The 24,178-nt window shown below is 48.4% G+C and overlaps 1 protein-coding gene across 4 annotated transcripts in view; it reads right to left on the reverse strand.

The window, feature by feature from the left end:
* TPR (translocated promoter region, nuclear basket protein) overlaps positions 1-24,178 on the reverse strand; it is a 2,097,972-nt gene that overhangs the window by 731,273 nt on the left and 1,342,521 nt on the right. For all 4 annotated transcript variants that reach the window (XM_069641376.1, XM_069641377.1, XM_069641375.1 and 1 more), the window contains exon 36: positions 7,976-8,184. In XM_069641376.1, coding sequence (XP_069497477.1) covers positions 7,976-8,184 — 209 coding nt within the window. The remainder of the gene's footprint in view (positions 1-7,975; positions 8,185-24,178) is intronic.

The raw sequence follows: 24,178 nt of genomic DNA on the forward strand, positions 1-24,178 counted from the left end.
CTCCTTAGGGGGGAGGGTCGCAGCCTCGGTCCCCCTTGGCCTTCTCCAGCAAGGGCAGGTTGGCTTTCGACTTCTCCTTGGTCGTCCCTGGGTCCACCTTCAGTTTGGATGGTCCGACTTCCCCTTGGACAAAGATCCTGAGCGTTGACTGGTGATTGAAGTCGCTGGAGATGTTGGACGCGCTCTGGCCACCGAGGAGCCAGCCGCAACGGCGCTCCCGATGGCGGTGGACTTGCAGTGCTTAGCCTTTTGTTGGACCCCCGCGGGAGGGGCGCCCTCAAAGGACTTAAAAGTTTGCTCAGCATTCCCGAATCCGGGAGAGGCAGGCTCCTGGGACCCACCCAGTGCAGAGGCCTTGGCCTGTAGCCACTCCAGCAGTCTATGACGATCCTTCATCGTGCGAGTCGAGAGTTCACAGCAAATTGCACAATCTTCCTCCTTGTGCGTCGTGTACAGGCAGTAATGGCACTGGGAATGTTTATCGTCCATATAAACATTCCGCAGACGGTACAAAGCTTGAAGAGAGGGGTGTTAGGGAGAATTCCCTGTAAGGCTAATTTCCCAAACCTAGCGAGTCCCCCAGCAGCTTTGCTGGATTTTTGGGGTTTATTTTTTATTAGACATGATTTGAGGTGTTCTTTAACTTTCAATGTGTTTTATGGGCTATGGGGCCTTTTACTCCGTAGGGTCTCGTGTTTTTGATGTGGGTAACAGCACCCTCCGTGCCGTAACCCAGGGGTGTCGTAGCGACCTCCCCAACATAGACTCCATACCCAGGGACTGACTACTGTCTCCCAGGGCATGTAAAGTCACCATTGGCTTTACTAGTCCCAAATTATGAACAGAAACCAGTACAAACCATCATATTGTGGACGTACTGGTCGGGGCAATTGGATTTCCCCGGGGTCTGTTGTTCGAGGGGGCACGTCGCCGTGCCCCCTGATCGAGTTTTGGCTGGTGGCAGTGGATACTACTTTTTATATTCGACCGCGAATATATCTCTATGGGATTTTCCCATTGTTCGAGGCTACCAACTTTATTTAATTCTTATAGCCTCGAACATACCGCTGGTTTATTTATTTAATATTAATTCTCCGGGTTGGTATTTTTTGCCAGAACTCTATTCCAAAATGGCGTTTGTGTTCTCTTCTGCGACTCCAGCCCAAGTCGAGCCCTTTGTTCCACTTTTTGGCGGGCTTCTCCACAGAAGCCTCCAAAAGTGGTGCCACTCTGTCTGGTGACAACAGGGGGTGCGGGAGGGGGTTTAAGCACCCTGGGCTGAGTTACCTTGGTAACTCAAGTCGCACTGTTGTGTGATTGGCCCAAGTGGTGAGCCGGCCGGCTCACCACTTAGCATGTTTGACAGCTAGGCTGAGTGAATGGGGGTGTGCTGCATAAAAGCAGGGCTTTGGGGACTGGAACTTCAGAAGTCGCCAAAGGACCTAAGAATCCGAGGAGGGAGAAGCTGAGCCGACCTGCAACGACGACACAACCGGTGGAGCCCTGCTGAACCGTCTCACCGCCTTTCCCGACGACAGAGGAGATCTCCAGTCCGGAGAGTCTTCTTCCTTTGACTGGTGGGGATAACCAGTTTTGCCTTCTTTTCACCTTCCTGGAGCATCTCGTGGCCGCCTTGCCTGTGCCAAGCACCCCGGCAACCGGAATACCAAGGTTTACCACTACCGCAAAGAGAAGGGTAGTGCCTTTTAACCGGAGAACTCCGCGGCTGGTTTCTTCCCTGGCAGTGCAACGACCTTCATCTTTCCTCCACGGCAAGACCTCTTCTTCCTCTAGACGAAACACCGACTTGCACCTGCTGCCAGGAACAACTGCCCCCGCTGGAGCTCCCTTCACACTTAAGGTACTGTGTCCCGCCTGGCTTCCCTTGCGACAGATCGTTCGGGGTGACAGTAAAGCCTCGACTTTCTAACCTGGGCTAGCCTGGGACAACCTAGCTAACTTTTCCTGACTTGAATTTCATCCTTTTTGTGCAAACTATCTACAAGACTCTTTGGGCATAACCCCACTGTGTGAACCTGGACCCCTTCTGCTCTCTCTCTCCAAGAGTGGGCCTTGCAATTGACTTCCTTGCTCTCCAGTATAACTCTGCTTATCCTGACTTACTGTGGTCCTTTGTAAAAGTATTGAAACTTGTGTGCTTCCTTAACTCTGCCTTTTTTCCCTCCCTTTCTTTACAACTTATTAGAGCGTCATCTTATATTAAGCGCTCACCTGTCTGAAAATAAGTGGTGTTTCTCACTAAGACTTGTCTAATAAGTGAATAGGGTTGTATATATATGATAGTGACTGTGTGCTGAATTACTTACCTCGTTTTTGCTAGTGTAAATCACAAGTGTGTTTTTAAATAATTATATACTTTTACACCAAAGCTCTGGTCAGTGTTTGTTTGTAGTACTGTGTGTCTGTACCTATTGTGTATACTCTACATAATGCCTAACTCTTCTTGAGTTAAGTCTGACTCCTCAGCCACAGCTACCAAGTGAATCTGTGTGGTACAGACTGCTACCAAGTGGGTTTACTGCGAAACACCTGTAGTCTTAAATCTTTTGCAGTGGTCCCTAAGTGGTCCACAGGTTTCTGCCTAACAAGGGGGGGATCCTTCTCGTCCGCCATGATCCACGCGGTGTAGGCCTTTAAGACTCCTCCACGAAGAAACTTGTCGAAATTCGCCCTTGAGGGGCGTAGAAGACTCTGAAAAACGGATCCCAGTTAGTCGGAAGGTAGATCGATGGAGCACTGGTGCTCGATTATTTTTCGGTCTGAGAAAAACTCTTCTAAAAAGCTAAAAATGCAGTAAAAGCTTTAGCACCAAGCACAAGGACTCCCAACACTTGAACGTGCTGTACAAATCTGAACACGGCTGCCAGAGGAGGGGTTTAGGTAGAGGGCAGTCATTGGCTGGGGGCAGTAAAACCCAGGAGTTCAGTGATTGGTTAGGTGAAAGACAGTTCAGAAATTAAACTGATTTTCTTTACCAAGGATTCCCAGCCTGACTGGGAATATTCATGAGATTGTGAATCCATGCCAGACCCCATGCTGGAGAACTTTGTATTTCTCACAAAACTCTATAGTTTGAGAGATTGGCAGACACCACCTTCAGTGGCATGCCAAAGGGGTGCCTAGTATCCCCCTCTCTCTACTCCTGTGACTTTTCAGTCACATATAATCTCCTAGTCATGGCTGGTGACAGTGGACGTGTGCTACCAACTATTGTGTATTTTCTATACTGCATTCTATGTCCATAGCCTGGGTAGTGCACAATAGGGCCAGCCAAGTACCAACTTGGGGCCTCTTGTTTTTTCATCATTACTAGTGTTCTTTGTTAAACCTTCTACCATTCTGGGTGTGGGGGGGTGAAGGCTGGGGATGTGTTGCCTTTGGGGGGAACCCTTGGGTATCCCCGCTTATGCTCCAGAGTGTATGGGCAGGCAGGAAGTGGGGGGAGGAGTTTTCAACCCCCCTGTCCTTTGTCTGCTAGAGTGGCTGAATAGGTCCAGCTCCCACAGGGGGTTTGGCTGTCCTGGTTGGACATCCAAACGCCGCTTTCTGTAAAATTCTGAGCGATTGCAGAGGAGTGTGTGCTGGGCTGTATACAAGTTGAGGCTTCTGGCATTAAAAGCAGGTCGACCACTGGAAGCTGGAGTAACTGAAGAAAATCAGACGCCCGCAGAGCCTTTGCAGCACCGTGAAGCGACCACTGCTGTACTGAACCTTTTTTCTGTGTGACAGAGGACCTCCGACGACAACTCCTTTCCTTTGGCTGGTGGGTACAACTAGTCCCGAGAAGAACTTTGAATGGAGAACTGCGGAACCCTAATAACAGGAGACCTGCTGCCCATTTTGAGTGCATCGTCGTGGAAAGGCAGAATCTGTCCAAATCTTTGCTGAACCCGTAAGGACACTCCAGGGACCCGAACCAACTCACCCAGACCCCCTTATTAGAGTGTGGGACTGTAGGAAGCAAAGAAGACTGACCGGTTGATTGTGTCCTTTGTTGGTGCTGCAGAGAAGACGCCAAAACCACAGAGTGAAGCCCAAAGTGGCTGAAAGTCTTGATATGGGTCCTCCCTCGAGTCTGCTGCTAAGAGGTCCCGTCCATTGTCCTGCCTTCAGTCATCAGACAAAGGTATCCGGAGGTTGAGTCCAGAGCTGCAACATCACAGAGCACCCTGCACAAACTTTTTCTTCTAACCGAAGGTACTGTGGGGGGAAAATGCTTACCTAAGTCCAACAAGTCGCTTCAGAATGTTGGAATGCAAGTAGGTGTCCAGGGCAACCCCCCTCTTCCCTCAGACCAAAGCCGGTGCTTGCATCTCTTCCTCAAGTCAGTTTTAAGGTCTTCCTTGTTAGTTGTTAAAATGCTGCTTCAATAACACTAGAGACCGGAAGAAATCCACAGGAACTCATCACAATTCGCTGCTTGTCAAGACTTCAAGCCCTTTCTGAAATGCCTTTAGCTAGGGTTGCGTTTTGGGACTTAAAAGGACTTACTATGCAAAGAAACCCTCTCTAGAACCTTGAACCAAGCTCATGCTACATTAACCAGGTTTCTCCCTTTAATTGACTTTACTATATGCGCTTGCAGAGTAAATGCATTACTGTATAAACCGCATGAGTGCACAATAACCGATAATACGATAACATTGTCTTTTCCCTTTTAATATTGCTACAAATTTAACTGCGAACAAACACAAAAGTTAAAGTGCCCTTTGAAGTGTATTATCAAGTATTGCTAAGTGTTCAAGTATAAACGTCGTAAGTATTTAAAGTGATTCTGGTGTGAATATAATAAAAATATACTTTTAGCCAACTAATAAGTGTAAGTGCTTCTTTGCTGTGCCTGTAACTAGATTCAGTGTACTACGCTACAGCTCACATCTTCCTCTCAAGATACGCTGGACTACTCTGCCACTCTAGCAAGGTCCTGAGTAATACAGACTGATACTAAGAGTTGGGGGATCTACAAACCACTGGGATAGCTTACTAAAGTATTACTGCCAGTAGGACTTCAGGAAAACTCCGCTAACAATCGGCCATGGCACCAAACAGGTTGTTGCTTTCAAAAAGGCATGTCCAAGAGCTTAGCCTGAACATCTGGGGAGTAATGGAGGTCCTTATCCAGAAGCACCTCCTCAACACCATCCCTGTAGCCATAGTGTGTGTCATACGGTCAGCCATGGCCAGAAGAGACTAGAATTTGGCAGAATGCCTCCTTGGCATCATGGACCATGACTTCGAAGCCCAGTCTTCTCACGAAGGTAGGTGCTCTGTCATGCGCAAAACTGCAGACCAAAGACGAAACGAGAATTGGCCAGGGCACAGGAGGCATTGATGATCCTTATGCCCAGACTGCCAAGCCAAAAACATTCATCTTCCAGGCATCTAGCCTCTTATTATCCGTCAGGAGGAAAGGATTGGAAGGTGGCCATCTTCGGCCGCGCTGTGGCAACTTGGACCACAAGGCTCTCAAGGGATGCTTGTGAAGAAAGAACAGCCAGGTATGCTATTTCGTGCAGTTCCAAGATTTGCTTTGTCCATAACCAGGGGACTGAAGCCTCTACTGTCAGTTTAAAAGTCAGTATAGTCCGGCTTTTGGACATTCATTAAGAGTGTCCATCAGCTTAAATTGACATTTGGCCTGGAAATGGCCAATAAACCCAAGGTCTCTACTGCCTTAGCCATCAGGTATTGAAATGAAGACCCAGGCTTCCCCAGAGTTGATGAAGAGCATGTCTAACTCTAGAGACACGTACAGCTCACTTGCCTCTTGTAAGGGGGCAGCAAGGTCCATCAAAAACTACTCACTAGAAAGCACCTAAGGATAATCCCTGACTGCTCTGGGCACAAAGGTTCAAGCACAAAGGTGATGCGAATCACACCGCTCATCAAATATGTCCTCCAAGTTACCCATGAATACACCCATAGGGAGAGAAGTTTACTCACAAGGAGTATTGCTGCAAGGATATGCCTTTGGAGTTGTGGAGAATCGAGCATACAACTGGCACTGATGTCAGAATACAGAGTGGTTTAGTGTAGTAAACTTCTTCTAGGAGCTATGGCTGAGCCTTAAGGTAGTTGTGGTCTTTTGCAGGGTATTTTCCAGCTCGTCAGAGCGTGATAGACCCGACTGGCACAGCTAAGGCCAAAGCCCACAGGATCTTGGAAAAAATATAAGCATCTTAAGCCAAAAGGTCTGCCATTCCTGCAGCCTTGAAGATTGGGTTGGGAATGGTACCTGCAGTACTGCTGTGCAAGTGCGACCTCTTGCACTGCTTCATTTTGTCCTTGTAGACTGGGGACTTTCTTCAGTTTAGTGCTCTGCGCTGGGTGTACTCAAACTAAATTTGAAGTCGCATTCCTTGTGGAAAAAGGTGAAGAATTCCTCTGCCTGCTCCTGAAATTCTGTAGAGTTAATCGACTGATATGACCTGCAGTCGTGCGTGTTGTGTCCTCCCCCCCCCCCCCAAACAGTATAAACAAATCCTATGCGGGTCGGAAAATGACATTTGACGTCTCCAGTTTATGCAGGGCTTAATCCCAGAGGTCATTGAATTAGGCATTGCACGAAATAGCAAACTTCTACTAAAGTGCTGTTGTTGAAGCTAACAGTACGCATAAAAAAGGAACTAGGGTCACAGGGCACATCATTTTATACAGACACACACACACACACACACACACACACACACCCCCCTGAGACAACCCCCACCCCCCCACCCCCCACCCTCTGAAACCTCCACTGCCGAGGAGTCAAGTGGAGCAGACAGAGCTGCGCTGTGCCCCTTAGCGGTGGAAAAAAGCTTCTGCTGAAGAGCAGCTGGGATTCCTATATCAGATGAGGAATATGTGGGAGGAAGGAATCCATTAGAAGTTAAAGTTAATGCTCAGAATGGCCATTTTGAACATCTTTCAGAGCTGAAACTCTGCTCTGTCCAAATAAGTCTGCCTTTTGACGTGCAGTCAGACTGAAAAAGCTCAAATTCCTGATAAAATTCCAACTCAAACATTGAACGACTAGAGCGTTGTAATCCAAGACTTCCAACATAGGATTAATTCCCAGGTCTGGAGGTAGAAAGAGGAAATAACAGTATCTGCATGAATCTGAACTCCCATGTCATCTGCCCAAACCCTGGGGTTAACACCATTAGGACCAGAGGAAATCATCCAGCAATTTCTTTTTTTTTGTTTTTTTCCCAGGACAAATCTGCTTTGTGCAACTTGCATGTGACCAATCTACAATGAAAAGATGCAAACCAAGACTTGCATTGCAGAAAATGGACCCTTACATATTTCCATGGTGGAGCTCTCAGTGGAGGTTGTCAAGTTAATCTGAGGAGACAAGTAGGCAACAACAGCTAAGGTGGTGGGGAGCGAATCTGAAGGAAGTGTGCAGGCACAAGGGCCACAGGGAGAGTGGAGGGGGACCCATTGGTGCTAGGACCAAGCAAAACAGGATTATTTTCCTGGAGAGGCCCAAGTGGTCAGGATCAAAAGCAGGCAATGTCTGTCAGATCCTCACGTTCCTGACCACCCAATTGGCTGATGGCTCTCCCGGATCTACATGACCCGACCGCGGCTGATTTTGCCGCTGTCGGAACGTTTGCATGCGAAAGGTGTGGACTACCAAAAGTTTGCACCATTCTCATGCGAACACACGTACGTACTACGGGGCTGCAGGGGTTTCCCCCACAACACCCGCTCATTATACTGTGAAGTATAGCAAGCGGGTTGTTGCGGGAGACACCCCTACTTACTTGCAATGCTACCACGAAAGGTTCGAACTGTTGGTGTTCGAGCCTTTGGTGGTAGCATTTTTAGAAATTTTGGTCCTTGCGGACCTTTATTGTCGGTAAAAAAGGTACAATCCCGGCTCTCCCAAGGGTACTAATATAAAAACAATCCAGAAGATAGTGGGTTGAAGTGGGAACTATCACCATGGATGAATATTGCTCACCTTCTTGGTTTTCCACCTGGGTGGTAGGCATGACTGTTGCTGTAGGCGTCATAGTGGGTGTGCTAACAGTGGCTGGTGTAACCATTGGGCGGATACTGGCTCTCGGAGTAGGCTTGTTGCTTGGTAAGGCCGCAGCAGTGGCTTTGCTTGGAGTTGCTACAACAGGTGTTGGTCTGATGTTTGCTGTTGGTGGCTCAGACGTACTAGCTCTAAAGGCAATAATTTGAAACATGCATTCAGTTTGGAAGTTATGTATTAATCATTTTCAATTGAAATTACTTTAGAAAAAATGCCAGCCTAAACAATTCATAAGTATCGCAACGGATGCAAAGAGGAAACCAACAACAAACAGTAATGTTATGCATCATTTTTGATTTCCTGGGGCTTGTATTCAATGCACCATGATCACCAACCAGATCCAGCTAAAGTGTAGATTCCCTCAGATGTCCTATTACTCACCTAGAGTAACATGGCCTAACAGCAAAGGTACACCTCTAAGGAGGGCAGTGGAGCAACAGAAAGTAAGTGCACAAATATATTTTGCAAATGAATGGACTATCTATAGAAATTATTCAGTGAACTACAATCCAATTGTCAGCAAAAGACTAACTTTATTAGCACCTTATAGATTAGTATAAAACGTTCAAGTGTCTGTTGAAGATGAAAAGGTTAATGTTAAAGGACATTTGTACCGTGCACTATCACCCCCGAAGTGGTCCCCTGGCGCACTGGCAGCTCTGAAAAAGGGGAGGAGATGGGGTGGGTTAGTGGGAAGAAGCTGGAAACATGCAAGAGAGCAGTGATGTGCTGTTGGCAACCTCAGCCCGGTGGGTCCGTTGGCTGGGCTTGGGGTGTTATGGTCCGTAGTCATTGTGTGCTGTTGTGCAAGTCTATGTGTGGTTTGTTTTGTTGTTGCATTGTTGTGAAGTTTGTGCGGATTGCTGCGTTTTAGGCTTGTGGTTGTGTTTGGTTATAGTTTGAGAGGTGTATGCAGAGGGATGGAATAGTTGGTTAGTTGGCATTGCTGTCCTTGCAATAGTGGGATTCCATCTAGGTGTGGCACATGCCAACAGTCACATTTCTATTTAGATGCAATGCAAGCTAGGTTCGGAATTTTAAGTGTGGTGCATGCTAAGAATCAAATATGCTAACGATCACATTTCTGAAGTTCCATCTAAGTGTGACACATGCCAACAGTCACATTTCTATTTAGATGCAGTATAATGTTTCTATTTAGATGCAATGCAAGCTAGGTTCGGAATTCTAAGTGTGGTGAATGCTAAGAAACAAATATGCTAACGATCACTTTCCTGAAGTTCCATCCAAGTATGGCATTTGCTGACAGTCACATTTCAGTCTAGATTTGGCACAGACTAAGCTTCAGAATTCAACTAGGTGTGGCATATGCTAACAATCACATTTCTGTCTAGATGCAATGCATACTTAACTTTGAGAATTCCATCTAAGTGTGGCATATGCCGACAGTCACATTTCTGTCTAGATTTGGCGCAGGCTAATCTTTGTGGTCCTCTCAGGGTATGGTACTAGTTAACATTATACTGCAGACGGTGTTTGCTGTCCAGCCATGAATAGGTAGAGGCAGGTGGTCACATGTCTCTCTAATATGGCATGGTGTAGGTCTGTAGCAGTCTAGGCCATTTAAAGGTAAATTAGAGTGGCAAGAGCTTTCTGGAGTAGAGTAATTGCTCTACCCCCCACCCATGCCAACACTTAGTTTTGTCGGTGTCTGGTGGCTTCATTGGCTTCCCCTGCTGACACCGGCAGACACATCTTGGAGCCGCCTTTGTAGGAGCCACCCTTTGCCTTGGGGCCCTTAGCCGAAGGGCTGCACGGGCAGAGGGCTGCCCTGGGGGGAGCGGTGATGAGGGCCGAGAGGACCAATGGGAGCAGGGGGCTGGGAGGGAAGGAGAATCAGGGAGAGGGCGCGGGTCGGCAGCCAATCAGGGACAGTGGGAGGCGGGCAGTGGAAGAAGTTGGGAGGTGAGGGAGGGCTGGGGAAACGGCGGCCAAGGAGGGGTACCAAAAATAATGGGGCGCACACAAATGCTGCTTCTTGGGTGCAGCAGAGGCCCAGAGGGCCTTAAAGCATAGTTCGACTCACCAGGGCAGCAGGCTTGCAAATGCATCTGTCGTGAGAGTGGCTTCCACTGCAGGGGTGGTGAAGGTTTTCTTTTGACCACCACTGCACAGAGAGAACGAGGGCTGGCGAGACAACTACCAGATCTTCCCATTGTCCGCTTGCCTGACACCACTGGCTGTAGAGTCACTCTTGCATGGGATGCATGCGCAGATGTGCGTGGGGAACCAAGTACATGGTAGTTCAGAGTTCCCATAGGAACTTACAAGCAACACTGCCACCAGCCCTACAGATGAGTTTTGGCTACTTTTACTCCCAAAAAAAAAAAAATAAATAAAAAAAGAGGACAAATATGGCCAACAAAAACAGGAAATTGACACAGGACCTTGTGCCCCAGCTTTCACCTACACCGCTCCATGGATGCGTTTGGAGCAGTAGTGCATATAGTACCACAGGAAGACTATTACTGCATGAGCGGAAGAAGTAAATCTGCATCTTTTAATGTGCATGAATACATTAAAGTTACTCACCGTAGTGACTATAGTAGTCATAAGTCCATAGTCCCCCTTCATCCCCCGATAAGGGGATGGAACCGGAACCTTTGCCAGTGAAAAATTGAGCTCAACATTTAAATTTAGTGTCAGGCGCGGTCTCGGGCGTGGCAACAACCCGCCGAGGACCCACCCTCCGGCACCTCACCTCAGACTCCTTTGTACACATCGGACGCTTAGATGCCCGGCTACTCTTAGTACATTTTAGCCCTTGGTATACTAGCAGGGGCAGGTGGGTGGGATGCATGGAGGAAAGGGGACTATGGACTAAAAGTACTCTAGTCAATATAGTGAGTAACTTTAATTACGCATACGTCCCTTACCTTTTTCCTGCATCCTTGTAAGCGATTTCACCTAACAAGACCATCGGGTGAAGCTGTGACAACCTGCCTCATATCTAGGTTCCTCAGAACCGCCTGGCCAAACTCTGCATCGTGCCCAGAGCTGGTGTCCAGGGAATAGTGCCCCGAGAAGGCTGCTGGAGTGGCCCAAATATCCATCATGCTGAGGAAATCACAAGAAGCAGGTCTCTGAAATTTGACACCTGTGGCCTTTGTTCTGACCGCATGGGCATGAATCCCCTCAGGAACAGGTTTGCCCATGGCCTTGTACGCCCTCGAAATGGCCTGAACTATCCAACAGGTGATAGAAGCCTGAGAACCGGGGGAGGAGCCCCCAAAAGTCACAAAACACCTCGGATGTCTTAAAGGATTTCGTCCAAGAAAAATAAAAAATGAAGACTCTTGAGGTCGAAGGCATGCAGGGCCCCCTCTGCTTGCGATTGCGGGTTCGGGAAGAACACCGGCAGGCAGATCTCTTGATTCAAATGAAATGAGGCTACCACCTAGGGCAAGAAACTTGGGTGCGTGTGAAGCGTGGTGAATGACTCGCACAAGGACAACACCTGCAGCTCACTAACCCTGCAAGCAGAGTTGAGAGCTACCAAAAAAACAGTCTTTATTGTCACCAATCAGACATCCACAGAAGCCATTGGCTCAAGAGGCTTGCGTTGTAAAGCCGCCAGAACCACATTGAGGTTCCAGACCAGGTGCAGCCTGTGCACTGGAGGAAAGATTGACAACCCCTTAAGGTGAGCCTTAACCATTGGGTTGGCTGCCGAAAACATGCTTGGGAATTCTTTTAAGACCTGATTGCCCCTAAATACGTATGGCAAGAATCCACCTGGACTCCAGAACAAGCCAGGTGCACCGAAAAAGTCAAAAGGTCATCCATAGGACAGGAGACTGTGTTCAGCCCCTTGTGGCGTGCCCAATTGCAGAACCTAGTCCATTTGCTCTTATCCTGGGATCAAGTCCAGGGCATCCTGGCCTGCTTAATGTCCCAGTTGTCATCTGAAAATTGAGTGTGCTGAAGCCTACGCTGATCAGGAACAAGAGCACCAGGACCAGTTTTGCCAGGTCATGATGCTCCACTGCCCCACCCAATTTTATCAGGAAGCTTGTGCTGGGGATCAGAAGATGGACGGGAACCTGGGAACACAAATGCAGCAGATCCGAAAACCAGGGTTTCAAAGGCCAGTGGGGGAAACCAGTAGGAGGCTAAAACCCACAGAGGCCCGGAAGTTGCGAAGAGTCCATTGGAGCAGAGGGGTGGGCGGGAACAACACCTGCAGCCACGCCAACAGAGACCCGGAAGGAGTCTCCCAGAGACCCAAGACCTGCCCATGATGCAAATTGGGGGCACTTGGCATTCTAAGGGGATACAAACAAATCCAGGTCTGCAAACCTGCAACACAGCCAGAAGGAGTCTTCGGTGTTGAACCCCAAGCGACTTAGCTGGTCTGCTCCTACATAGTTTTCCCCCGGTAGGAGGACTGCCGAAATCCAAATCCTCTCTGTAAGGACCATTCCCAAATCAAAACCACCTCCATGCAAAGGAGGGTAGTTGGGGGGGTGAAGAGAGCTGGTGCCCCCTTCTCCCCCCAACTTGTTCAGGTAAAATATTGTGGTAGAATTGTCCATCCAGACCAGAACCGACTTGTCCCTGTTAGCAACAGAAACGCCTTTAGGGCCAGTACCACTGCCCGGTCATCCATCAGCCACCAGCAAAGATCAGGCAAAAGGAGCGGTGGAATTGGGATCCTGTCCAACAGATCCAGTCACCTGATCCCAATTGGCAGCCAGGTGGAGCTGCCTCATCTTGAGACTAGTGTGCTGTACAGTCAGCGCGCAGGAGGCCATCAGGCCCAGAAAATGCTGGAAACACCATGCAGAGGTGGTTGAGTTTGCCAGAAACTGTCACACTGCCTTGCGGAGGGACATCAGCCTGTTGGGCATGGGTTACACACGCTGAACCGTGGGGTTCAAACACCTCTAGGGAGAACAGATCCTGAGAAGGGCATAACTGATTTCCTCAGGTGGAGGGAAAACCCCAGCTGATGAAGGGTATCTGCCAATCTCTGGCAGGAGTGCACCATCGCTTCTGGTGATCCCACTTTCACCAACCAGTTGGCCAGATAAGGGAACTGTTGATGGCGCTCCAAGCCGAGAAGGCCTGCCACTGCATTCAGTTTCGTGAAGACAGGAGGGGTAGAGTTCAGGCTGAAGGGCAGCACTTTGTATTGGAAGTGGTACGACAATCGTGAACCGCAGCAACATCTGAGGTTGATTATATGGGTATGTGCAGGTTCGCATCCCCAAGGTCCAGGGAACACATCCAGTCCTCTGCACACAGAGACTCAGCTATGTGTGCAGGAGCAAGTCTTCAAGGGTTCCAGCAGTAAATACTGGTTTAGAAATGACAGGTCCAGGACTACACTGAGGCCAAACTGGTTATTCTAAGGTACCTAAAAAATTGTGGAATAGTAACTGAAGCTCCTGTATAACCGGTTCCATCACCTGCATCTCCAATAGAGACAGGCTCTCCCGTAAAAGAGCTGGGGACCCGATGTGACGTAGAGGAGAGTATGGTAGAGACAAAGGAAGAGTAAGACTGAGCCCAGATAGAAGCTATGGGCTGCTGTAAAAGACGATTCCAGGTGTCTTGGAACTGAGCCAAACAGCCCCCCCACCAGCCACCTGTGCTCCCCGACCCAGACATCGCTGCTTCTTGGCAGTGGGGGCAGAGGCGGGAGAGTGGAAAAACCCATGCAACGTCCTCTGCTGCTTCCTTCTGCTGTCGCTGGGAAACCGGTCAAACCTCAGTACAGCAGTCGCTAAACCTCCTGAGGCTGGAGAATGTTCAGAGTTTGAACTCAGTCCTACCCTGGGATTGAGGGAAGGATTTCTGGCTTTGAAAAGATGGCCAAGGACTTATGGATGTTTTCTTCTTCGTCAATTTGTCATCAGTGGACAAATGAAAAAGGGCCGCAGCCTCGAAGGGCAGATATAGGATCTGCTGCTGCACGTCAGATGAACTTTGTGGTGTGCATCCACACACTCCTCCTCATCTCAACCACAAGGCACAGCCCTCTGCTGGCTGTGTCCATGTGGCAGATAGAAGATTCTATGAGGTCCTCCGCAATGGCCCAGGCATCTGCCAGATCGGCCTTGAAGGAGGGTAGTTTGCCCGAAGAGAAGTCTGGAAGAAATTTCCAGAGCTTCCACCACAGCTTCTGGTTAGCCGCAGCCAAGAGGGCGTCCACCTTGGCCTGCCACAAATGCAGTCCTGAGATGGAGTAACAGCGCGCTTTCCCCAAGGACTCAAGGACTTTGTCCTCCTTCGAGAGGCAACTGGAGGGGGCTCCCAAGGAAGACCGAGGATGGTTTAGAATATAGCGAGGCCGCAGCCACCACAGCGGAATGGAGCTGTGGGTGGGAGGCCAGGAGGATTGGCTCCCCGTTCCTCAGCCTGAACCTGCTGTCCAACTTCTTGTTCATTTCATGGGTGTTGGCCGTGGGCTTATTCCAGACCTTCCACGCCACCTGCAGCACATCCTCTGAAGGGGAATGCCAGACCGGACTGTGGTGTGCTTCCCCTAAAACCTCTGCAAGCACCCAAATTCCTAGGGGGTTCCTTATGAGGAGGGACCCAGAAGAATTCCACCAGGCCCTGAAGGCAGTCATGAAATGCCTTAACTGATGCCAAGGCCCTGTCATCGTCCCCCAACCAGAAGTCTTCACAGGCTGAAGGGAATCCGGGCCCTGGGACACAGGTGCCAGAGGGGTCAGCCCCAAGGTCCAGAGCCGTAGACAAGTCCAACTGCTGTTGAGGGGGAGGCATTGGTGGTACAGGAGGAGGTGGTGGGGTCAGTAGGACAAGTAGGCCCCGGACCGGTTGAGGGACTGGCACCGGAAGTGCCAGGGGAACAGGAGTACCACCCATGGGAGGGGTCTGAGGTGGCGCCACTTGGGAGATGTCTTTCACAATGTCCTTCAGGAGCCCCTACATTTGGGGGGGGGGCGCATGAGGAAGAGGAAGCATTTGAATAAGCAGTGTGACTAGACGCTGGGTGCCTAGGGGCCCTGCCCTCCGAGGTGCTGGGCCTCTGCTCCTGATCGCTGGGTGCGCCTAGCCTAGCTTTAAGTGATGGGTAGATTTACCACTGAGGGGACCAAAAATCTGCACCGTAGAATCTGCTCCTGCTTTCAGAGGGAAGGGAGCTGGAATCATCCTGCAAAGCGCACTCGCTGGCCGAAAGCACTAGCGGCCCCAAACTAGATCCAAGATGGCCGCCTGCCTGGCAGGTTACACCATGTGCCGCTCCAGCATTTGAAATCCTGGTAGAGAGGGTGCATAGGCTCTGAGCAAGGAGAGGCCTGAGACACATGAGGATACTGCTTGGGTCTTGAACCCGAAGTAGTGGAAACTCTCTGGGTGATTGCCTCGGAGCAAGCTCTGGTAAAATGGGAGACCTCCGCACCTGTGAAGGGTAGCTCTGCTGGATCTAACTGAGGAAAGACTCTTGGAAGTGGCTATCCTTCCATGGACAGCCTGGTAGGACCCCAGATCCCATCAGCCTAGGAGCCAGTAGCCTGGAAGGCCTCGGGTCTGTTCCTTGTTTGCCCGTAAGAGGCTCAGGCCCCTCGGCTTGGGAGCCGGTAGCCTCAGAGGCCTTGGTCCTGCCAGAACCGGAATGCGAGGAACCCTGAACCATGGGAACCCTGGGGAAGGAGACTCCGCGCTGGAGCAAGCAGCCTGGTATTTATAATTGCTGGTACGTTTTATTTAAGTTTCCCAAGCTCAGCCCGGGAGACTTAAAACGAAAGGCACTGCAATTACAAATACAACGTTGCACGCCAAGTACGCCATGTGGCTTGGTACTTATAATTGCCGGGACTTTCGCTTTAAGTATTCCGGGCGCCCCTTGGCCGGGAGAAGCAGGAAGAAGAAAAACAAAGAAAAAGAAGGGGAGGTGGCAGCACTCACCAGCAGCACAGGGCAGGAGCAAGACAGCATTCTCTGCTCCCTGGCAGTAATAAGCAAAAGTTCCCAGAAGGGGGCTTTTGCTTGATTAGTGTCACAAGAGTAGAGCTTAACATGAACAGAGGAGGCTGCTTCATTTCACAAAATGGCAGCCTCCAAGCTTAATTAAAAATAAAACAAAAGACAGGCTTATTTCCAGCAAATTTTAAATTTGTAAAAATATTTGTAAAATGTATTATGTATACATTTTTCGTAATGGCCCATCTTTTTAAACAATAGCATTTTTGAGTGAATGTGCCTAGGAGTGGACTGGTGATGGCAGAAGCTTTTTTTGTATTTTTATAACTTTTTACTGAGCCATACCACGCTTGCTGTGTTTGGCTCATGACTGCGGCCAGTGTCCGGCATGGCCATGCCACGAGGCAAATTGTCTACCCCTTTGGCCATTTTGTTCGTTGGCCATCCCCCCTGGTCTTCGTGACCCGGGACTACCTTATTTAGGCATGCAGTTGCCCATGAAAGCTACTTCTTTCGTGGACTACTGCAGTTCATGTGTGTGAGTACCCAGGAAGTGGGCTGGGACAGTCTGGTCCCAATCCACACTACTGGTGCCAGGATAACTGGTGTGCACGAGAATATGACAGCCACCGTGGTCCCCGATTGGACCATTGCTGGCATGCACGAGTGGGACAGATCTCATTGGCTGGCTGGGTACAAGCACTCACTGGACCTGTGGATATGAGGAGGGGTCTGGAATGCAGAGACACAGATCAGCAACAGGTCTGAATCGACCCGTAGACTAAGTTAAATATCAAGAAGAGCCAAGCAGATACAAGGACTATCCGTTTTCATATTTGTTATTTAGAATTATGCAGCTGCTAGGATTAGTTTCATTTGTATATATTGTCTTGTGTATTCCCTTAAAAAAAAATTAAAATATAAAAAAAAAAAACCCTACTGAGTACCAAAAGAGGAAAAGTGAACATGTAACTACAAAGAAACATAAAACAGCATTCCTTTGTCTACATTTTCTTTTGTGTGCCAGTTACAACTGTGTTCCCTTGGGGGAATTTTGGGATCCTCTGACCAGATTCTTCTTACCCCAGGGTGATATTGAACTCAGAAGAGCTGGGTTTGGAGACAGGTAAGAGGCAAGTGTAAAGAATGGAAAGGGGGGGGTGTCTGCAGTACAACCCACTAAGTGGTTGGGGTAGAGGCACAGGGGCACCCCTGCAAAGGCTGTCAATTTGTAGCAATGGACAAGCAGCAAAGGCTGAGACGCAAAGAAGGTGATGCAGACTGATTCCTAGGAATGGTGAATCCCAACTTCCCCACAAAGGAATGTTCACACACTATGGTAGGGGCTAACATCACTTTTATGAAGGATAAAAAGTCAGGTGGATATATAAAAATAAGACTCAATTTGCACTCCGAAATCTAATCAAATAGTTATTCAATATATATACAGCCAATGTGGGACAACAGTTACCCATAGATTCAGGTATAAGGCACCAACTGCTGACGGTTATTAAAAAGAATTACAATTATCAGGCACGGTTCAACCTCAGACATTCAAGTAGATATGCAGGTAATACTTAGAACATTGTCAGAATGCCTTCTTTAAGAATAAAAATGCAATACTGTGTGAGGATCCTACCCACCTGGGAAACCTGTAAGAAAATGTTAAGTTGCACTTTGATTTTAAAACAATGCCCAGTCCTTCCATGTTCAGTAATTGTCTGCTTTTGTTTCTACAGCTCCCACGACACCAAGTACCGGGGAAGCCACAGTAGAACAGGATCAAAGATTAATCTGGAACCCTTGGGTGAACCCTGAGTTAAGACGACACTACCTCATCACAGTACCTTGGGAGGCGAGGGAGTTAGTCGGTTTTACTCCATGCCCCTAGAGGATGGCCACCTCTGGAAGAATTAGTCGCTGGAACATCTGTATTGAAAATCCTCTTGCCCCATGGTGTCCAGCTTTTGCCCCTCCTGGTCCGGGGGTACCATGGATGCGGACAACTGGCTCGCAGAGCTATTTCTGGTTGCGGCTGGGACTACAGAGTCAGGTGAAGGCTGGGACCTCAGGTACTTGAGAGCCCGAATCTGGGACCATTTCTTCTTGAGCTCGTCCCGCTTGGGCCGGGCGGTGCTCTGATTCTTCAACAGCGCTGTGCCTTCGTCCCAGATATCGTCCAACAAAGGGACAGACAAGATGGTGGTCCTCCACCTGGACTCGCAACGGTGATAAAGGAACCTTTCCTTTTTCGTCTCCTCAGGCACCAGTTGAAAAATTCAGAGGCCCTGGAAATAATTGAGTGGAAGGAGCCAAACTCATCCAGCAGAGAGGCCATGTGTGGGTCATCCATGCCTGCTGGCTCTGTCGGCTGGCACAAAGTCATCGGCCTCAGTGTCCATCACCGTAGCAGCCGTATCCGTGACAGTGTGCGCGTGGCAGGATCCCCTGTTTGGGTCAAATCCCTAGATTGCAGTGGTGTTGGTTGGCACTTTGAACCAGTATGGTATCTTGACATGCGTTTGCGCTTAGACGGATTTTCGGAAAGCGGTCTTGGAGGCCTTCTAGACGGAGCAAGGTATGGTGTGGACTGCAGTCTCTGCTGAATTTCTGATACCAGCACGTGCAGCGTGGTCAGAATGTCCAACGAAACGTCCCTGAGCTGAGGTGTAGGAGGAATGAGAAGGGGAGGCTTTGGGCTGGTAAGTCTTTTCTGGAAAGGTAGACTATAGGGTTCACCCCACAGTGACCCACTTTCCAACAAGGGTCCATGGCCCACTTCGTGGTCTGAACAGTAGCCCTCTGGCAGGTCAACCACCTCATTGGGGCTAGTATAAATGTTCCCCGGCACACTTGGTTCAGCCCCATGTTCTGTATCCCCCTCCAAGGGATCGTCAGAGCTTTACTCCTTCCCCTGTCCTGAGACTTCTGGAGGGAAGCGGCTTCTGTCTCCTTTCCAGGGATTTTCCCCGAAGTCACTGCTGTTAACTCCCAGAGTGCTGTTAGGGACACCCGTGGACCAGCTGTGGCAGAGACTGTTGGCGCCACCCCGGTGGTCTGCCCTCTTTTTGAAGAAGTAGTGGTAGTCGACAGAGTGGAAACAGCAGTCGATGTGGTTGTGGCCGTTGATGGTGTTGTCTTGGCTGGTTGAGATGCTGATGGAGACAGTGAAGGTCCCACTTTGGGTTTTTCCTAAAAGGACCTCAACCTCTTTCCTTAGGGGGTTCAATTGTGGGACCGGCTGGTGCTGGGGGAAGCAGGACGATGCCCAGAGGCGGAGTCAGAGGCCTTACCCGATTTAAACCATGCTGCCAACCTGCTGTAGCAATCCTTCATGGTCTTTTTCAAAAGACCAAGACAGACCTCGCTTCCCTCCTCATCACGGTCCAGATGCAGGCAGTAGACATTTGTAGTGTCGATCCTCCACGAAAACATTCCTTACCCCACATTTCGTGCAGAGTTTGAAGAGGCATATCTTCTCGGTCATGGTGAAAAGGCGCAAAATAAACCCAAGACTGGGCCTGCTCTGATCCGAAGGATCCTCAATGTAGTTAGATCTTTGTTGGGCAGAATTCCGTGCAGTGCCCTTAAGGACCACTACACACAATTAAGACTACAGGTGGCAATACAAGTTTTACCTTTGGTACAAGACTGTATTACTAGGTTATAGTGGTAGCAGTAGCGGAGCAGCCAGGCTTATCTCAAGAGTATATGAGCAGTAGCAGAGATTACACAAAGGGACCACAATTACTGTGACTCAGGCAAACACTGACTCAAGGTTTCAGGTAAAAAATATAAGTACATTTATTTTTAAACCATGTGTTATTAACACAACACTTCCATTAATTCAAAAACTATACGTAAAATATACAACTAACCAATTCACTTTGTACAGTATTATTCGAGGTAAGTACCCCGTGTTTGAATGGACAGGTGTTATGAAACAGAACACATTACAGTGAATACAATTGCGGAGTCGAGGAGCTGAGTCCCGGTCTGCCCCAGTCAAATATCTACAACAATGACCTTGCTGCCTCTGCTGTTGCCCTTGCTTCATTTACCAAATTATTTGAAGCCCTGATAGGGACAATAATCAACCAAGGGGCTGCGATCTCAAATCTGACTGCAAACATTTATAAAATTGAGCACTTCTCAGATTTCTTGCAAGCCCAGATGGAGAAGGAAGCCGAAAAATCTCCAAGGTGGCAAGATAGGCTAAGTGACCTGGCTGCTCGCCATCATTGTCAAAACGATGTTCTAATTGAAAGCTTGGTGGAATCAGTGAAATGGTTGCTTAAAAATACCAACTCTTCTTCATTGGGCCGACTTGATACGCGAGATACTTTATCCAGATCTTTCCCCTCACATGGTGTGGCACCTCCCGAATTACTTGTTAAAGAGGTTTTTCAAATTCCGCACATGGTGGGCACTGCATCAGATGGATCTGAAAGTACTCAGAGCAAATTGAATGTCGAGGCTCCTCTGACGCTAGACATTAGTCCTTTGTCGAACGTTCCTCCTGTACCAGACCAAGCAGTCTCTCATGACCTTGTGTCAGCTAATACCTTTAACATATTTAAAAGGTCCTGCCAAAACTATAACAAGTCTACAAATCAAGCTGCAAAGAGCATCTGCCAAACCGGCAAAATAACTCCAGAAAAAAACAATTCCACAGAAAAATGCTCAACAAAAAGTGAAAAATTCATAAGAAATATTACCACTCCAAAGAAAATCAGCATATTCGAGCAGAATCCAAATCTTATTCAACAAGTCCACACAGCTCCAATTCGTTCCTCGCGAGTCTCAGGAATCAATCCACAGCCTTCTAAGAACATGGCTAAACGTCAACGAGTGGCCTCCAGCGACATTTCTATTTCTAGTGCTACTTCAGATTCATCCATTGATCTATGTAACTTATCGACTTATTCGGTCGATACTGATGGTATTACTGACGGCTGTGCCGAGGCCAATGAGGCTGCCTTATTTGAGCAATCTGAGCAGAGAACTTCCTCTGTAATTACTGCCGCACAGAAGCTGCAATCTGGGGCACCTGTTAAACAACCCCATGCCAGCATTAAGAAGGTCAAATTGCCACTGCTAAGCTCAAGGCTAAACCCTAAACAAACTATGAACCAGCGGAAATCTTGTTTGCTTATAGCACCTGGAGCAGGTGAGGTTACTAATTGAGAAAAAACACCTTGTTTCTGGAAACTTCCCACAAACGAAGCTAAAAACTCAGCTTCCAGGCAATGAAGTCGTCATAAGAGGTCAAACCTGGTTGCACGCTCTTTCCTTACGCCATTGTCAAATGTTGAATGGATCCATCAAGAGCGATCACCCTTCAAAACCAGCTTGGCATGGCATGGCTAGGCATAACACCCTTGATTATATCTGGGCCTCGTTGAACTTTTTCGATAAAGTAATATCTCTCAACGTGCAGCCAATGATACATAGTGATCATGACCTACTACGGTTAGTATGGAAAGAAGACAGCTGTAGTGCGCCGGACAAATATCCTTTCCAACTGTTAACTAATGCCGCTGGCAACAGGCTAGTCACAAATGGTCCTTCAATTGAATCTTTAAGCCATAGCCTAAAAGCGCTGCAAACTGTTGAATATAAGCCCTTGTTGGCGGACTTTACTTTGAAAAACGCAAATTCAAGAGCCGTGGGATCTATTCACAAACATTTATATTCCACAGCAATAGCTTTAGCCAAAAAAACTTTAAGAAAAGATCTCCGGGCGATCAAGAAAGTGTCTGCCAATCCGTGTGACAAAATAAGGAAAGTAAAAGAAAGGCGCCAGATTTATCAGAATTGGCTAAGATCTCACTCAATAACAATCGACCAAAGCCGAGCAGAAACCATGCAAATGTTTCTTGTAACTAAAAACACAGAAATTTGGTCAATTTTGAACCATGGTTGCTCGAAATCCACAATCTTAATCTCCAATGAAATTACAAGCGCCAAATGGTCCGAGTACTTCACGTCAATCTATGAAAAGCCAGCAATTGATGAACCTACATCGATCAAATCTATAATTTCTGCTTGGGAGATCACACCATCTTGTACAGAGCTTGAAATCTCGATATCCAAGCTAAAGAATATCGAGAGCTGCTGGCCCTGACCAAATCTCTAACATCATGCTCAAAAAGCACAAAGTTCATTGGGCGAAATTCATCAATGGGTTATTTCTGCAGTTCGCCCACAGCATGAAACTACCTACTTCATTGTCCAAAGCAATCGTCGTGCCAATATACAAGAAGGGCAGTAGAGCTGATCCGGCAAACTATCGCCCTATTGCCCTCCTTGATACAATCGGTAAAATATTTGGCTCCTTTTTGCGCCAAAGACTGGTGCAATGGGCCCTCTCGGTTGGCAAGCACGATTGTCGTCACACCGGCTTTACGAGTCAGGTGGGAGTGGACGTAAATCTTACAATTTTGACCATTCTAAAACTGTCAGCGTTGGAGGCAAAGAAAAAAATCTTTTTCGCCTTTGTTGATCTGCGGCAAGCCTTTGATGCCATCAATTGCAGCAAATTATGGGCTAAATTACGATCCTGGAAATGCCCGGGGCTGCTGTTAGACCCCATCATCGCCTTACACACCAACAACTCTATCCAAATAAGTGTGAATTCACAAGTCGATCTTACTCTGCCAATAAGAACATTATAAAGGGGTCAAGCAGGGTTGCCCCCTCGCTGTTGATCTTGTCAAACTCTTTCTTGCAGATCTACCAGATTGGTTGGTCTCAGCCCTCTGTTTTCCACCAAAGCTTAATGGAATTCAACTGAAATGTCTGGTTTATGCTGACGACATTGTGTTAATAGATCAAACACAAATTGGGCTAAAACATCTCATAATCCGTCTAAACAAGTACCTAAGTGCAAATGATCTGCTCCTAAACACCGAAAAAACTAAGATCATGTGTATAGGGCAAAGCACTACAAGGAAAGATAAATGTTTCAGATGGTTTATCGAAAAAAAGTGCCTAAACTTCATCAAATCCATTCGCTACCTGGCCGTAATAAGGAACAAGTTACTTACCTGTAACTGTTCTCCAGCATGGGTCTGGCATGGATTCACATGCTCATGAATATTCCCCGTTGTCAGGCTGGGAATCCTCGGTAAAGAAAAAATCAGTATCAGTTTCGTTTCTGATCTGTCTTTCTTAGTAGTAACCAATCACTGATCTCTGGGTCATACTGCCCCCAGCCAATGACTGCCCTCTCCCTAAGCCCCTCCCCTGGCAGCCATCCTCAGATTTGGTAGCACGTAAAGTGGCAGTATGACCAAGTGAAGAGCCGCACAGGGGAAGGAGGGAGGGTTCGCATGTGAATCCATGCCAGACTCATGCTGGAGAACAACAGTTACAGGTAAGTAACTTGTTCCTTCTCCAGCATTCACATGCTCATGAATATAAGAATACATAGCAGTATACAAATGCACAACAACGGGAGGTGGCAACAGGCTCAACATTAAGCAATACAACAACTCAACATTAAGCATCTCTTACCTCCTCACCAGGCTCACCTTAAGCGAACAGGTTGGGCAGCACTGCTTTGCCGAACCTGGACTCCTCCCTGGAGTCCCGATCGACGCAGTAGAATCTTGTGAAGGTGTGCGTCGACCTCCACGTAGCACCCCTGCAGATGTCCAGCAGGGGCACACCAGACAGGAACGCCGTGGTAGCAGCGATCGCTCTGGACGAATAGGCTCCGACGGCCGGGCAGCGGTCAGTTTGCCAACCAGTGACAGTGCATGATGCAGCCGGAGAGCCATCTGGAAATGGAAGCCTTCGAGAGAGCCTTCCCTTGATTCACAGGTCCAAAGTTCACAAACAGCTGTGATGTCTTCCGAAAACTCTTTGTGCGGTCCACGTAAAACTTCAGCGCTCTAGCTACGGCCAGCGAGTGCAGAGTCCTCTCGGCCTGCGACGAAGGGAAGAAAACTGGCAACACCAAGGGCTCGTTGAGGTGGAAGTCCGACGGCACCTGGGGCATAAAGGAGGGATGCGTCCTCAGCACCACCCTTGTGTCGTGAAAAGTCAAGTATGGAGGCTTGCAAGATAGGGCCTGGATCTCTCCCACTCGTCGTGGGGAGGTGATGCCAACGTTAAATGCTGTCTTCCACGACAGGAACTTCAACGGTGCCGAGTGCATAGGCTCGAATGGGGCCCACATGAGCCTGGTCAGCCACCACGTTGAGC

This window comes from Ambystoma mexicanum, chromosome 1q (assembly GCF_040938575.1).
Source record: "Ambystoma mexicanum isolate Mex_15411 chromosome 1q, UKY_AmexF1_1, whole genome shotgun sequence".
Taxonomy (NCBI): domain Eukaryota; kingdom Metazoa; phylum Chordata; class Amphibia; order Caudata; family Ambystomatidae; genus Ambystoma; species Ambystoma mexicanum.